At 41.5% G+C, this 17,115-nt stretch overlaps 2 protein-coding genes across 2 annotated transcripts; both read left to right on the forward strand.

Annotated features, from left to right (window-relative positions):
* Window positions 1-8,097: 8,097 nt before the first annotated feature.
* Window positions 8,098-10,002, forward strand: LOC131630012 (uncharacterized). Its single transcript, XM_058900810.1, has 3 exons — window positions 8,098-8,403; window positions 8,485-9,390; window positions 9,637-10,002. Exons 1-3 carry the CDS (start codon window positions 8,098-8,100, stop codon window positions 10,000-10,002), a joined length of 1,578 nt encoding a protein of 525 aa, XP_058756793.1.
* A 1,213-nt stretch (window positions 10,003-11,215) lies between these two features.
* On the forward strand, window positions 11,216-13,594 carry LOC131630013 (uncharacterized). Its single transcript, XM_058900811.1, has one exon. It carries the CDS (start codon window positions 11,216-11,218, stop codon window positions 13,592-13,594), a length of 2,379 nt encoding a protein of 792 aa, XP_058756794.1.
* Window positions 13,595-17,115: the final 3,521 nt, after the last annotated feature.

Consider the following 17,115-nt stretch of genomic DNA (forward strand, 5'->3'; position numbering starts at 1 on the left):
GACTCTGAGAAGTTCTCATCTTTTCTTGAATCATCTTGATCTTTTCTGTAGTTTGTTGCACAATCTCCGGTCCAACCACCGCATTTTCTCCAAATTCGTACCAACACAACGGTGTTTTACATCTCCTACCATACAATGCCTCGAACGGAGCCATACCAATACTCGAATGATAACTATTGTTGTAGGTAAACTCAATCAAAGGTAAATAACTATCCCAAGCACCGTTTTTTTCCAATACACAAGCTCGTAACAAATCCTCTAACAATTGAATCGTTCTCTCCGTCTGACCATCTGTCTGCGGATGATAAGCAGAACTCAACCTCAGCTTAGTACCTAAGGCTTCTTGCAATCCTGTCCAGAACATAGAAGTAAACCTCAGATCTCTATCTGACACAATACTAGCCGGAACACCATGCAAACTCACTATCTTCTCAACATACAACTGAGCCAACTTCTCCATCGGATAATCCATTCTTATTGGAATAAAGTGAGCAGATTTCGTCAACCGGTCTACAATAACCCAAATAGAATCACAATTCTTGCTCGTTCTAGGTAAACCAGAAACAAAGTCCATAGAAATTCCATCCCACTTCTAATCCGGAACAAACAACGGTTCCATCAATCCAGACGGTTTCTGATGCTCAATTTTCGACTTTTGGCAAATTAAGCAAGCATAAACAAACTCAGCAATTTCCTTCTTCATTCCAGGCCACCAAAACAACTTCTTCGAATCATGATACATCTTGGTAGCACCAGGATGAATACTCAATCCACTTCGGTGTCCTTCTTCTAGAATACTCTTTCTGATCTCAGCAATATCGGGTACACACACTCGGTCTCCATATCTCATAACACCATTCTCATCGATTCGGAATTCACCTCCCCGACCTTGGTTAATCAATGTCAACTTATCTACCAAGCCAACGTCAGATTTCTGTCCGTTTCTAATTTCCTCAAGTATACTATTAGTTAACTTTAACATTCCCAACTTAACACTATTAGAAGTACTTTCGCACCCCAAACTCAAATCTCGAAATTGCTTAATTAAATCCAATTCTCGCACCATTAGCATAGACATATGCAACGACTTCCTGCTCAATGCATCAGCAACAACATTTGCTTTACCAGGATGGTAATTCAAACCGAAATCATAGTCCTTCAGGAATTCTAACCATCTCCTCTGCCTCATATTAAGTTCCTTCTGATCGAAGAGATACTTCAGAATCTTATGATCGCTGAATACCTCAAATCGAGAACCATAAAGATAATGTCTCCACAGCTTCAACACAAACACCACAGCCGCCAATTCTAAATCATGAGTCGGATAATTCCTTTCATGAATTTTCAACTGTCTTGAAGCACAGGCCACTACCTGCTTATCTTGCATCAAAACACCACCTAAACCCATCAGTGAAGCATCACAGTACACATTGAAAGACTTTGCTGGATTAGGCAAAATTAAGATCGGAGCACTTGTCAATCTTTTCTTCAATTCTTGAAAACCTTTCTCACATTCGGAATCCCATACAAATATTTGTCCTTTCCTTGTTAGCTTAGTCATCGGTAATGCCAACTTCGAAAATCCCTCAATGAACTTTCTATAGTAACCTGCCAAACCAAGAAAACTACGAATCTCTGAAGCATTCTTCGGCGTCTCCCACTGAGATACCGCCTCCACCTTCGTTGGATCTACCGCGATACCATTCTTCGAAATTACATGGCCAAGAAAACTTACTTCCTTCAACCAGAATTCACATTTAGACAATTTCGCATACAGCTTCTTCTCCTTCAATAACTCCAATACCACTCTTAAATGATCTGTATGTTCTTCATCACTCTTCGAGTAAATCAAAATGTCATCAATGAACACTACCACAAACTTGTCAAGATACGGATGAAATATCCTGTTCATATACTCCATGAAAACACCAGGTGCATTAGTAACACCAAATGGCATAACAGAATATTCATAATGTCCATACCTCGTTCGGAATGCCGTTTTCTGAATATCTTCTGCCTTCACACGAATTTGGTGATATCCAGACCTCAGATCAATTTTGCTAAACACGCAAGTGTTGCACCCCAAAATTTGCCCACTTATTTATTCCCAAATGGCTTTCACATCACATTCATACACATATTTCATATAGGCCATTCATCCAAGGCATTCATCCATATCACTGTCACTATCCAAGAAAACCGGTGAAAAAGAGGCTGAGGTTGGGGATATTCTTGGTAAAGAAGAGTCAGATCTGAGGTCTTATCGAAGAGGATCATTTCCATTTGCATACTCCTAAAATCAGGGTTTTACTCTCTCCGAGTCAAAGCTCTGATTAAAAAGAATTGACCGTTTGAGTACAAAAATGCAAATGCTTGAAGAAATATTCACTGGAGTCTCTTTGGCTGAAAGTTGATTGAGAATTGTATCGGAAACTGATTAATCGGGAAATTCATCTGAAATCAGAAAAATCAGGAAATGTTGACTTTTTGGTTAAAGTCAAAGTCAACTGTCAAATATGGACTTACGGTGGAAAATCGGTCAAAGAAAGTCAAGGAAATAAATAAAATCAAGAAAATATCAAAATTACCAAAATTGGAAAATTAGTTGAAAATTGAAGTTGCCATAAAAAGAAGGTTCTATACTTAGAATAATTTTGGAAAGATTGGGAAATGGTTGGTCAGCTCATTTTAGGACCAGTTTACACGTGTTTCTAGGCCTCATTTCAAGACAAGGTCAACACCAAAAATGTTCATCTCATGGCCCTCTACAATGTTGTAGTTGGGAGTTTTTTCATATGACATATGGATTGAGAGTTATTGAAGGGAGAAGTTGGCAAAATCATACTTATGCAAGTCAAGTAGCAAGGCAAATTTCTGGGCAGCAGGCAAGCATTTCTACGAACACGTGATGTGCCAAACTTCAAGCCGACTATAGGGAAGCACAAAGACTCATCAGGTCCACACTTGGTATGAATCTCCTCTACTCCACGCTCTCTATCCAACAAGACAATAATCATGGAATTTGATTAAGTATAGAGTAAGATACAAGAGTCTAAAGTCATGCCCTGGCAATGGTGTGTGTTGGCATGAGTGTGGGCAAACAACCTGGGCATGCGCGAGGCATTCGATCGAACAGGTGGCATGCCAAATGTAAAGACAATTTTAGAGAGGTATAAGCATCATATGGGAGCAAGTCTAACACAATCCTCTTCTCCCCCATGCCCTTTATCCATTAAAACCGGAATCAAGCAAAATGGGTGTGTATGCAATCATTCATGAGGCATTAAAGTCATGCCTTAATCTAGTCACGTTTTACCAAGTTCCTGAGGCCAGAACAAGGCCTGCGCGCCCAGCATGATCAGCAAGGCCAGTGATGTTTGTGGACATTTTGGAGCAAGTTCCAAACCTCATCTCAATGACTTCCAAATGTGAAACCTTTCCTATTCCATGCCCTTTTTACATTGATCATAAGATTGGATCAAGGGGTGAGTTAGAGTTCGTGATATACGTGCTCAAAGATGGAGTCCTGGAAAGAGTTATAGCTCGAGAAGTATGTCGTAAATCTGCAGCACAAGCTGGGGGCGTGTGACGAGGTTATAGCATATGCACAATCAGCAACACTAGTCTACAAATGACCATGCAATCCCATGCGCACGTGAAAGGCACACAGAGGTTTACTCAAAATGCAACAACTTGCTCCTTAAGTGTGATAAAAAAGGCTACACTACAATAATCCTCACCATAGCCTACCATGAGCTCACACCATATATAGCCCAAACCTCTCATTCATCAAGGACCACTTCATTTTCCCTCTCTCCCATTTTCTCTCACTTTTCACTCTTTTGTTACTCTCTTTCTCTCATCTCCCTCTCCACCGTAACAACCTAACAAACCACCACAAACAACCTTCAACCACCACACTCACCATGGAATCTTCATCAAGCAACACCATAACAACCCTGCATCTTTATCATCCTTCATCCTCATAACAGAAGCAAGCACAACTTCACACCAACATACTCCACCACCATCTTCAAACAAACTATCTCCATTCAAGAATCATCAACAATCTTCGCCATCGATTTCGTCCGTCATCATCTTCATCAAACTTCAATAACATAAAGTTGTCAAGATCCAAGATCCTCTGCAAATCTGAGTTCTCCATATTCTTCATCATCAAAGAACAAGGAAAGCCTTCGGAGTTCCTCTTCAAACCTTGATCAAAGATCTTTCAAGTAAGCATTCGGATCCCTTGCTTTAGAAGCATGTATAGGCCTGGAACCCGTCATCAGGGATTGGGTTAGGATTTAGACCACCATGTTTTCATTGATTGTGTTGCATATGATGCATGAGTATGCTTTCTTTGAACATAGTTTTGGTTTGCAAGATATAGTCTCCGTATGAATGTGTAACCTGCGTATTTGAATGCCTTGTGTCATGAGGATTGCTTTGGTGCTTACTTTGTGTGTTTTAGAGGAGATCTTGGATTTTAGGGTTTCATAAATGCATTCGTTTTGTAAGTTATAGGAAGAATCAGAGAAAACGAACATCGGATCCGCGCTCAGAGCAAGATTCCGAGTGGGATGGTGGGTGTAGTTTTCTGTTCTGGGTGGTCCGGTGGCGAGCCCGCGGCGGCGCCAAGTGAAGAAGATGACCGGAGCATCTCCGGCTCCGGTGTAGATTAGGCAGGGGCGTTTTCGTCCGTATTAGGTGGCAGGGTGTGATTGGGTTTCTTTCCAAGCATTTTGGGCTCTTTTTTTTTTCCTTCATATGATTGATTCAATAGGTGGCAGGGCGTGACTGGCTGGGAGTTTTTTTTGTCCTATATGACTTAAGTTACTACATGACCAATTGATGCATAGTGTTCATTTGTTTTGTCACGTTCAACATAGCACCATAATACTAACAAAAATGACATGCTGATTAATAAAAAGAATAAAGAAAGTGGAATAATAAAAATGAAAGTAGTGTAGGATGTTTCAAAGTGGGCCACGAGCTGGTTCTATATTTGGGCATAGCGAGTTCGTTTCCGCACCTCCCAGTTTCAGGCCCACGCGCTAAACAACAGGATTTCAATTACTTCAACACCCCCTGGCTTAGGCAGAATCCTGTTTTGTGTGAAATTTGTTTTCCCTCTAGTTTTTGATTCATAACTCATTTTCCATTGGAATAAAAAATAAATAAAAATATGTTCTAGATAGAATCACATGTGTAAATAATTGTGGTATTTTTTTCAGATTTTTAGAAATTGTTTTCCTATTTTTAATAAATCCTTTCTTTCAACATGTTCATTGTGTTTTTTAGTTTGATCGATTTTGCAAATTAATTTTGTTTAATACCTTAGGAGTAGAATTTGATTGCCATTTTTTGTGTGATATCAGTAGGCTCATATACCATATTGTGTGGAAAAAATAAAAGTTTAATTCTATGTTTTGGTTAGGTTTTCATTAGATTTTCTATACCCGATTTATGTGCGTTCCTAAACGGATAACCATGCGAATTTGACCTATAATTTGCTTTACCTTTATGCAATTGACTTAGTTTCTTTTTTTACATATAAGTAGGGATGTTTAGAGGTCCTAGGACCTGGAGTTGAATTTTTTCAAGTCATGTTTCTTATTTTACTTGATTTTTCTTTTTCACTTGTAAATAACTCACCTTTGGTTAACGATTGTATCAAAACTTGTCCAAATGACCTATAATTTTGTATGAGACTTTGTGACTTGATTCCATGATTGTTTAGACACCTATTAGAGGTCATTAGCTACTGACTTCTACCATGTAAATACATCCTTCTAACTTCACTCCTAATTTGAATTCTATTAACTAGTTTTGACCTAGTTTTGTATAGTTTTGTTAGAACTTTGTTTGTTTCAAGTTAATTGACTAACATAGATTGGTATAAGGTCTTGGACCTATAAATGAACTAGTTGCTACTGACTTTAAGCTTTGTTCATGTTTTCATTTGCTTTTTGTTTCGGTTAATTGATGTTTGTTCGCTAATTGTTAAGTAACGATTCAAGCGATACTTTGGTAACTTCTTGTGAATATTTTCGTGTGATGCCATGATGCTTTTGTGTTTGATTTAAGACACTATTTCCTTTGGTTTGCTACTGCCCTAGGGCTCTCTTCTCATCTTGTTGGAGTTGTAACTCCATTCTTTTGCCATGTTCCCTTAGACTCTTCCTTCTTTGTTAAGAGGAATTGAGATAGGTTAGGATAGTTATCCTTGACATTAGGGCCATTAGACTTAGATTAGAATAACTTAGATTAGAGAATAGGTTAGTTCCCTTGTTCATTCTTTTTTCTTTTCAACTTTAAAACACTAATAAATAAAGAGGCGAATCACATTAAGAAAGTGATAGAGAAATGAGTGGGATTCATTCCCTAATCTGTTTCTCAATCACTTAGTGGCATAGAAATGAGTGGGATCCATTCCCTAATCTGTTTCTCGGTCACTACTTAATGGGAGAGAAATGAGTGGGATTCATTCCCTAATCTGTTTCTCAAACATTAATTAATGGGATAGAAATGAGTGGGATTCATTCCCTAATCTGTTTCTTGAACATTATATAATGGGATAGAAGTGAGTGGGATTCATTCCCTAATCTGCTTCTCGATCATTATACATTTTATGTGATTCTAATCGCAAAGTAAATTCCCTTAAAAAATACCCAACCAAAAACATCCAAAACACTTGATAAAGGCTCGAATTAAAACAAAGTGACGAAGTGGTGCGAAACCTTGTATTGGGTTTTGTTCATCATGTAGTTACATAAAAAACACAAACCCAAGTTCATTCTTTTGCCTTGTTAGGCGCTTAAGAACATGTTAAGTCCTTTCCAAAACTAGGCGTATAAGTCTCCAAAGGTCGAGCATCGTGGATTGTGACCTTAACCTCTGTTCAACTAAAAAACACAAAACAAATGGAAACTATGGAGCCGAACTACGGTCGTTCTGATTCCTGAAAAGGATACGTAGGCATTGGGTCGCGGGGCCTAAGCGAACACACTTGTAAATAATTCCTTCTTTTCCCCGTATTTCTTTTGCATTCATTCGCATTTAGGTTTAGACATAGATACACCCTTTAGATAGAAACAAACATAGGTGGATACCATCGAGTACGATGGGCGTGAGGGGTGCTAACACCTTCCCCTCGCGTAACCGACTCCCGTACCCTATTCTCTGGTCGAAAGACCTTGTTCTTGTTCTGAGTTAGGTTTTCTGATATTCCTTTCCCTTATGGGATAAATATATTAGTGGCGACTCTGATCCATTTTTCGCGGTAGCGACAGCTGGCGACTCTGCTGGGGACGTTGCTAGACCTGTTGCTGGTCCATCCTTAGCGAGTCGATCCTAGCCTGCGTTTGTTTGTTTATTTACTGGGTGTTTATTTGCTTTTATGTCTATACCTTGTATATATGTTTACATGATTACTTTTCTGCTTGCATATCATGTTTATTTCTGTTTGCACATCATGCATATGGATTATATTCTGTGTTCCTTGGGGTCTTCTGTTCTGTTTTGCAGGTTGGGTGGGTTGTTCTATGAGGTAAAAGGCCCAATACCCAGGCCAGAGTTAACACATAGGATACCTAGGATAGAGTGGATAGTCATGACGCCAACAGAATGTCAGGTTCTGTTGATTGCGATCATGAGACCCACGACCAGCTGAGACTCGAATGGGATACCGTTGTTGGCATGTATTTGCAACAATGATGGTGTTTCAGGAGAGTTGCTAACGCTGGAGACCTTTTGACCTACCTTGACCTAGATTCACCTGTGAGTGGGGTGGGATATTCATGACAGGTACCGTTGGTGACTATTCTATTCTGTTGGTGACTATGGTTCTCATGGGTTTGCGGTATTTATGCCGGATTTTTGGTCCTGCAACATCCAATCCTGTTCAGAAGAAACACACACTTCTCCTATGTGGGGAGGAGCTTTCATTGCATCATAATCATCATAGCATGTTTAATTTCAAAAAAAAAAAAGAGAAAAAAAGAGGAAAAAAGAAAGAAAGAAAAAAAGAAAAGAGATTAATATTCATATGCATGCCATTTTTCAGGTATCCAAAGTCAACACTTCTCATCAAGAATGGCTAACAGTGTGACCGTTAACAAAAAGACTACGAAGCATACCTTCTCTTGCAGTTTCTACCGTGAGGATATAACACCTTTGGTTCGATTGAGCACCCGAGTTACTGGGCAAAATTTGGATGAATTCAGAAAGACTTATGGCCACATTCTGCTTATGTTAACTACTCGTATTGATGAGTGGGGTCTCTATACTCTTCTTCAGTTTTATGATTCTGAGCTGCGTTGCTTTACCTTTCAAGATTACCAATTAGCCCCTACCCTCGAAGAGTATGCACACATTCTTCAAATCAAAGTTCAACATAAGGTTCCTTTTGTGTGTGCACCCGAGAAGCCCAAAATGGATCGCATTGCTGGTGCTCTTTATTTGAGCATGAAGGACGTTAAGGATAACTGGAAGCCTAATGGTGGGACCCATGGATTCTATGTGAAATTTCTGATGAGGGAAGCTGAAACCCTTGCTGATAAGGAAAAGTGGAAAGAATTCAATGCTCTCCTGGCCGTCATGATCTATGGATTAGTGATGTTCCCGAATATTCCAAATTTTGTTGATCTCACTGCCATTTGTCTCTTCATGGATCAAAATCCTGTACCCACTCTGTTGGCCGACACTTATTATGCCATCCATTCTAGGTATGGAAAAAAGGGATCAGTTGGGGGTTGTTTGCCAATACTGTACGAATGGTTTTCTTCACATTTGCCTAAAAGCGGAGCATTTGTCACTACAAGAGATTCACAGAAGTGGCCCCAAAGGATTATGGGACTTACTGCTAATGATATCGTTTGGTATCACCTCCGAACGGACATCGAGCAAGTTATAACCAGATGTGGAAGTTTTGGCAATGTTCCTCTCATAGGGACAAAAGGAGTTATCAACTATAATCCGAAGCTAGCACTGCGCCAGTTGGGTTTTGTACTGAAGGACAAGCCGTTGGATAAAGAGATATTTGAGTCCGTTTGCTTTGAAAAAGGAACCGATCCGGATGGTTTGGAGAAAGTAAGGAGCGCGTGGAACAAAATTCATACAGAAGACCGAACTACCTTGGGGGGAAAGAATGCTATTGCTAAGAAAGCTTATACCGAATGGGTTGAAGAAAGAGTTAAGGAGCGTGTGTTGCCTTTCCCGAAGGTTAGCCCTCTCTATGAACAACCACCTGAGATTTTAACTGCCACTGTACCAGCTGAGGAGTACAACCAAGTACATGTGGAGAATATCAGGTTGCGAGAAAAAGGGGAAGACGCCAAAATAAAGTACTTCTTGGTGGATCAAAAAAGGGCTGAATTAGCACATGAGGTTAAAATGCTGAAAGGAGGATCTTCCAGAGTTCAAAAAAGGGCCAGAACTGAAAAGGGGGAGAGAGCTACTACTGTTCGTATTGAGGACCATCAAAGGGTTATAGAAGAAGCGGTGAAGAAAGCAGAAGAAAAACTCAAGCGAGAGTACAGAGAAGACTTAAGGGCTCACAAGCTCAGAGTAGAGAAAGAGGCTAGGGCCGAGGTAAAGAGTTTGAAAAAGAAGCTTGAAGAGGAAACCACTCAGAGGGTAGCAATCGAGAAGAAGCTTGAAGAGGAAATTACTCAAAAGATAGCCGTGGAGACACAACTTAAAGGCAGTCATCTCCGTTCCGCTCGACTAACAGAAGAGAATGCAAAGCTCAGAAACCAGATAGCAGAAATGGAAAGTACATCTGAAAAGAATACCCTCCCTGATTGCAAAGGATGTGAGAGCTTGGTGGTCCACTGTGATATGTTAGATGGGCAGTTGTTTCGCAAGGATGTGGTGATTCAAAGTTTTGTCAAAGGAAGAGATCGAGAAGTAACTAAGAAGATGTTTGATGAAACTAAGAAGTGGAGCGACGAGCACTTTAAACAAGGAGGACCTTTGTTTTACACCAAGATGGATTAGTGTTTGAGCTTGTATTTCATGACCACCACCAGGCTTGTTGGATGGGGTCCTTTGTCTTTTCTGTTGTTTGAACTATCTTGTCAATGTATGGGTATGCCCAAACTCAAAAAAAAAGATTATTAATGAAATTTGAGTCTTTTTTTGTTTTCTCTTGATGCTTATCTTTTGTCACATTGTTAAACATTCTTGATTAATATTAAATATTTTGGATACTCTGAAAATGGCACCTCACATCATATGCACACATGCACCTCATGCACATCATGCACAAACAGGTACATCAGATGGTGTTCTTATCTGACTGATCAAGTTTTCCCTTTCAGCAATTGCACCTCCGCCTACACATCGCTACTACACAAGGGCTAATCACTCACTGCAAATGGATCAGTTAAGGGACGATCTTATCCAGATGAGAACTCAGGTTACTGCTCAGATGGCTCAGTTCATGGAAGTCATGCAAAACATGGCTGATCGCCAAGAAGAACTCAGAATCAGGATGGACACAGTTGCTCAGGTTGTCGCGGACCCCCCGCAAAGGAATCCTGCTGATATTCGTGTCAATGGTGAATCTGTGATCGGAGGACCTGGTGTAATTCCTCCTGCTGCTAATCAAGGTAATCCTTATGGGCCTCCCCAGCCCATTCCTGAAGGACAAGCCACACAACAAATCAGAAGAGCTGCTGCCATCCCCGTGTTGGAAGAAGATCGACATGAGGATCTATTTCCTGAAAGTGAGTTGGGATTTCCACATGATGCTGGAAGGTTGTTCAGAGGACTGGAGGAAAGGATGAGGGCCATGGAAGGCCAAGGACTCGGTATGGACATTAATGACTTGGGTTTGGTTCCTGGTGTCCGTGTGCCGCCAAAATTCAAAGTGCCAGATTTTGAGAAGTACAAGGGGAATACTTGTCCCAAGACCCATGTCCGAGCTTACTACCGCAAGATGCATGTCTATTCCGAGGATGAGGGGCTGTTGATGCATTTCTTCCAAGATAGCCTAACTGGGGCATCTTTGGAATGGTATATGAGGCTGGAAAGAGCTAGTATTCGAAGCTGGAGAGACTTGGTTGATGCCTTCATAAAGCAGTATCAATATAATGTCGACATGGCACCCAATCGCACTCAATTGCAGAATCTATCTCAGAAAGCTAATGAGTCCTTCAAAGAATACGCGCAAAAATGACGCGAGTTGGCAGCCAGAGTTCAACCACCTATGTTGGAGAGAGAAATGATGGACCTGTTCACCAACACTTTGGAAGGTCAATACTATTCTGCTTGTTCTGCATCCTCGAGTTTCGCCGAGTTGGTCATGATTGGTGAGAGAATTGAAAGTGGAATCAAGGCTGGTAGAATTCAGAATCCGAGTGCTGCTAGTTCCTCCTCTGGGGTTGTTGGAAAGAAACCTTATAACGGGTTTGCCAAGAAAAGAGAGGGTGAGACGAGCGCTGCTTATTATGGTAAAGGCAAAAGCCAGGCTCATCAACAAGTGGCCGCCGTGACTATACCGAATGTTCCATTTCAGCAACATCAGCAACGAGGGTATACTCCGCGCCAGTATCAACCAAAGGCACCTGAGAGAACTTTTGACCCGATCCCGATGACATATGCGCAAGTATTGCCATACCTCCTTGACTTGAAGTTGGTACAATTGAGAACTCTAGCCACTCCTGCTAAGTTGCCTCCTAATTGGGATGCTAATGCAAGGTGTGAATTCCACTCTGGAGCACCCGGGCATAACATTGAAAACTGCAAAGCATTGAAGTATCAGGTTCAAAATCTTCTCGACTCCAAGGCCATTGAGTTCACTCCTACTCCAGGGCCTAATGTTGTTCAAAATCCCATGCCCCCTCATGGGTCTCATGCTGCAAACGCCCTCGATTGTGTTGAAGACACTCGTTTGGTTAAGGACGTGACTGAGTTAGGCTCTCTGTTGCCTTTACTGAAAGTAGAATTACTGAGAATGGGTCTATGTGCTGGTTGTGGAGAATTGTGTAATGATTGCATGGCCACTTCCTCAGTTTGTGATAAAGTGAAGAATGGTATTCAACAGTTGATAGATAGTGGGTATCTACAGTTTGAGCGCGTACGACGGCCCGAGGTATTTGAGAATGAAATTAATGTGGCATCCATCCCCTACACTCCTGCTAAAATCCCAATTCCTGCTAGAGCACCTCCTTTGGTTATTACATCACCTGGTCCCGTTCCGTATACTAGTGAGAAGGCAATCCCATGGAATTATGGCGGAGAAGTTTTCTACCAAGGGGCCAAGTATGAGATTAAAGCACCGGTTGAGAAAGAAGATGTTGATAATGTTGTTGGCATTGGAAGAATGACAAGAAGTGGTCGTATTTTCAACCCTCCCCAGAGTACTCGCGATGACAATACAGAAGCTCAAGCTCAAGCAAAAGGGAAAGGAGTGACAGAAGATACTATAGACCAGGGGCAAAGTTCTAATTCTGAAGATACTATGGCCAAAGAGATGGAAGAGTTCCTAAAGATCATCAAGAAGAGTGAGTATAAAGTGGTTGACCAGCTGAGCCAAACTCAATCTAAGATCTCGATCTTACAGTTGCTCTTATGCTCCGAGACGCATCGAAATGCTTTATTGAGACTCCTAGGCACTGCCTTTGTCCCTCCTGAGATCTCGGTAAATCAGCTTGAAGGGGTTGTGTCTAATATCAATGCTGGAAACGGATTGGGATTCACTGATGCAGATTTGCCTTCTGAAGGTAGAAAACATAATAGAGCTTTGCACATATCTGTGGAGTGCAAGGGGACTATATTATCTCGTGTTCTTGTTGATAATGGATCTTCTTTGAATGTGTTACCAAAGTCGTCTTTAATGAGGCTAGACTATTCTGGTGTTGAGATAAGGCCGAGCGAATTAACTGTGAGAGCCTTTGATGGCTCAAAGAGGTCGGTGTTTGGGGAGGTTGATTTACCAGTGATGATAGGTCCTCAACTCTTCACTATTACTTTCTTTGTGATGGATATCCACCCGGCCTACAGTTGTCTCCTGGGGCGTCCATGGATCCATGCTGCTGGGGCCGTGACTTCCACATTGCATCAGAAACTCAAATTCGCCACTCAAGGGAAGATAGTCACAATATGTGGGGAGGAAGAGCATGTGGTAAGCCATCTTGCGTCTTTCAAATATATTGATGTGGAAGGGGAGGTCCACGAAACACCTTGTCAAGCGTTTGAGGCTGTCCAGACTATCAAGATCCCTTATATTGAAAAGAAGAAGTTGGAGGCTCCTATGTCTTCACTAAAGGAAGCCAAAGCTGTGGTTGAATCTGGTCATCCTGAAGGATGGGGCCGAGTCTTGGATCTACCAATCAAGCAGGATAAGTGTGGGATTGGATATCAGGTGGGGCAGAGTTCTTCCGATGGGTCCTTCAAGAAGCCCGGAACCTTCGTTCCGATCAAGTTCTCTAGTGCTGGCATCGTCAAGGATCATATTTGCGCTACTGATGATGATATGGATAGTGATTATGACATTGAAGAATGGATCAAGCCGTGTGTCCCGGGACAGAAGCTTCTCAACTGGTCATCGGAAGACATCATCTCAGTTGCTCTTGATCAAAAGTAATACTGTTTGTTTTTGTTTATCATGCAATAATTCCTGTGTTCTGCCCAAGACACAGTGAACATATGTAGGGCCTCATTTGTTGTTTTTCAATGTTAAAATCATTAATAAAAGGACGTTTTTGCATTCAAATATTTTTGCTCCCTGTCTTTCATTTTTTACTTTTATATTTGTTTTAAATAAATTAATAAATAAAAAATGGCAACGTTTCTTATTCATCATCATCACTCCATTCTAAAATAAAGCATAAATCATAATCCATGCAGATCCATCGCTCCTCCAGATTCTGTTGATAACGATCTTGCTATGCCTCGTTATGACTTTGACAACCCGATCTACGCCGCTGAAGAAGGGGATGAAGAAGATTGTGAATTGCCTGATGAGTTGGCCAGATTGTTGAAACAAGAAGAGAAAGTGATCGAGCCACATCAAGAGCCTATTGAGACGGTGAACCTTGGCACCGAAGAGACGAGAAGGGAGGTTAAAATAGGGGCTTCTTTGAATGAGAATGTGAAAGAAAAGTTGATTGGAATGTTGAAGGAGTATTCTGATATCTTCGCATGGTCTTACGAAGATATGCCTGGATTAGACACTGATATTGTGGTGCACAGGCTACCCCTTAAAGAAAATTCTCCGCCCGTCAAACAGAAACTCAGGAGAACACGTCCTGATATGTCCAAGAAAATCCAAGAAGAGGTTCAGAAGCAGTTTGATGCAGGTTTTCTTGCTGTAACAGTTTATCCACCATGGGTCGCCAACATTGTACCTGTACCTAAGAAAGATGGGAAGGTACGAATGTGTGTCGACTATCGAGATCTGAATAGGGCGAGCCCGAAGGATGATTTCCCGCTTCCTCACATTGATGTATTGGTAGATAATACTGCTCAGTTCTCAGTTTTCTCCTTCATGGACGGTTTTTCTGGTTACAATCAAATAAAGATGGCGCCCTAGGACATGGAAAAGACAACATTCATTACGCCTTGGGGCACCTTTTGTTACAAGGTCATGCCGTTTGGATTAAAGAATGCTGGGGCAACCTATCAAAGAGCTATGGTGACTTTGTTTCACGACATGATTCATAAAGAGATTGAGGTCTATGTGGACGACATGATTGCAAAGTCCCATACTGAAGAAGAGCACCTGGTTCATCTGAAGAAATTGTTTGAAAGGTTAAGAAAGTTCAGGTTAAGGTTGAATCCCAATAAATGCACCTTCGGAGTGAGATCAGGAAAGTTGCTTGGTTTCATCGTAAGTGAAAGGGGTATCGAGGTCGATCCCGCCAAGGTAAAAGCTATACAAGAGATGCCTGAGCCGAGAACTGAGAAACAGGTTCGTGGATTCTTGGGAAGGTGAAATTATATTGCAAGGTTCATCTCACACCTTACCGCCACGTGTGAACCTATCTTCAAGCTATTGAGAAAGAATCAGACAATAAAGTGGGATGACAATTGTCAAAAGGCATTTGATAAGGTTAAAGAGTATTTGCAAGAGCCTCCAATCCTCATGCCTCCAGTGGAGGGTAGACCGTTGATTATGTACCTGACGGTTCTCGAGAATTCAATGGGGTGTGTGCTGGGTCAGCATGACGAGTCTGGTCGAAAAGAGCACGCAATTTATTACCTTAGCAAAAAGTTTACCGATTGTGAATCAAGATACTCACTACTCGAGAAAACTTGCTGTGCTTTGGCATGGGCTGCTCGCCGACTGAGACAGTATATGTTGACTCACACCACTTTATTGATTTCAAAGATGGACCCAATCAAATATATATTTGAGAAACCGGCATTGACAGGGAGGATTGCCCGTTGGCAAATGATCTTGACAGAATATGACATACAATACACTACTCAGAAGGCCATTAAAAGTAGTGTAATTGCTGATTATCTTGCGCATCAACCTGTGGACGATTACCAGTCTATGTACTTTGAGTTCCCTGATGAAGATATAATGTGCATGGCAGAAACTTCCAAAAGTCAAGATCAAGAGGAAGGACCTGAACCAGGGGCGCGATGGACGCTCGTGTTCGATGGTGCCTCTAATGCATTGGGTAATGGTATTGGGGCTGTGCTTACTTCTCCAACAGGTTTTCATATTCCATTTACGGCCAGGATTTGTTTTGATTGTACTAATAATGTGGCTGAATACGAGGCTTGCATATATGGTATTGAGGCAGCCATTGATTTGAGGATTAAGAATCTCGCAGTTTATGGAGATTCTGCTTTGGTGATTAGTCAGATCAACGGAGATTGGGAAACACGCCACCCCAACTTGATTCCCTATAGAGAACATGTGGTGAAATTGGCTCAATACTTTGATGAGATCACCTTCGATCACATCCCTCGAGAGGAAAATCATTTGGCTGATGCTTTGGCCACTTTAGCATCCATGTTCAAAGTCAAATGGGACAATGAAGCGCCGTCAATTGTGATCAAAAGGTTGGATGAACCTGCATTCTGTGGCGTCATTGATAATGTGCCTGATGAGAAACCGTGGTTTTATGACATTAAGAAATTTTTGGAAACCCAAGAGTATCCCGAGGGTGCTTCCCTTACAGATAGGAAAACTTTGAAGAGACTGTCTGCCAAGTTCTTCATTGCTGGAGGTGTGTTATACAAGAGGAACTTTGATTCTGTGTTGCTCAGATGCGTGGATAGACACGAAGCAGCAAAGATCATGCAAGAGGTGCATGAAGGATCCTTTGGTACACATGCGAGTGGGCACACCATGGCTAGGAAAATATTGAGAGCAGGTTATTATTGGTCTACCTTGGAACATGATTGTTTCAACCATGTGGTGGTATGTTACAAATGTCAAGTGTATGCAGATAGGGTTCATGTACCTCCGGTTCCTCTGAATGTGTTGACATCTCCTTGGCCATTTGCTATGTGGGGCATCGATATGATTGGGGAAATTAAGCCCACCGCCTCTAATGGACATCGTTTCATCCTCGTTGCTATTGACTACTTCACCAAGTGGGTTGAAGCTGCGTCTTACGCGAATGTCTCCAAGCAAGTAGTGACTCGCTTCATCAAGCACCATATAATTTGTCGTTATGGGGTTCCTGAGAGAATTATCACTGATAATGGATCCAACCTCAATAATAAGATGATGAAGGAACTATGCGAGGACTTCAAGATCACGCATCATAACTCCTCCCCGTACAGGCCAAAGATGAATGGCGCAGTTGAGGCGGCCAATAAAAACATCAAGAAGATTGTGCAAAAGATGGTGGTCACTTATAAGGACTGGCATGAGATGTTGCCCTTTGCTTTACATGGTTATCGTACCTCGGTGCGTACTTCCACAGGGGCAACTCCTTTCTCGTTGGTATATGGCATGGAAGCGATTCTCCCGGTTGAGGTTGAGATTCCTTCATTAAGGGTATTAACAGATGTGAAGCTCAGCGAAGCTGATTGGGTCCAGACCAGATTTGATCAACTGAACCTCATTGATGAAAAGAGACTAGCGGCCATATGCCATGGGCAAGCCTATCAAAAGAAGATGAAGAGAGCCTTCGACAAGAA

Source organism: Vicia villosa, unplaced genomic scaffold, assembly GCF_029867415.1.
Source record: "Vicia villosa cultivar HV-30 ecotype Madison, WI unplaced genomic scaffold, Vvil1.0 ctg.000634F_1_1, whole genome shotgun sequence".
Classification (NCBI taxonomy): Eukaryota; Viridiplantae; Streptophyta; class Magnoliopsida; order Fabales; family Fabaceae; genus Vicia; species Vicia villosa.

Bases quoted from the DNA above. Each gene is read 5' to 3' on its own strand.
- LOC131630012 (XM_058900810.1), top strand. From the start codon at position 8,098: ATGGCTAACAGTGTGACCGTTAACAAAAAGACTACGAAGCATACCTTC. The intron at 8,404-8,484 runs GTTCCTTTTGTG...AAGGACGTTAAG, and splicing joins AAATCAAAGTTCAACATAAG to GATAACTGGAAGCCTAATGG. The intron at 9,391-9,636 runs GTTAAAATGCTG...GAAACCACTCAG, and splicing joins GGGCTGAATTAGCACATGAG to AGGGTAGCAATCGAGAAGAA.
- LOC131630013 (XM_058900811.1), top strand. From the start codon at position 11,216: ATGTTGGAGAGAGAAATGATGGACCTGTTCACCAACACTTTGGAAGGT.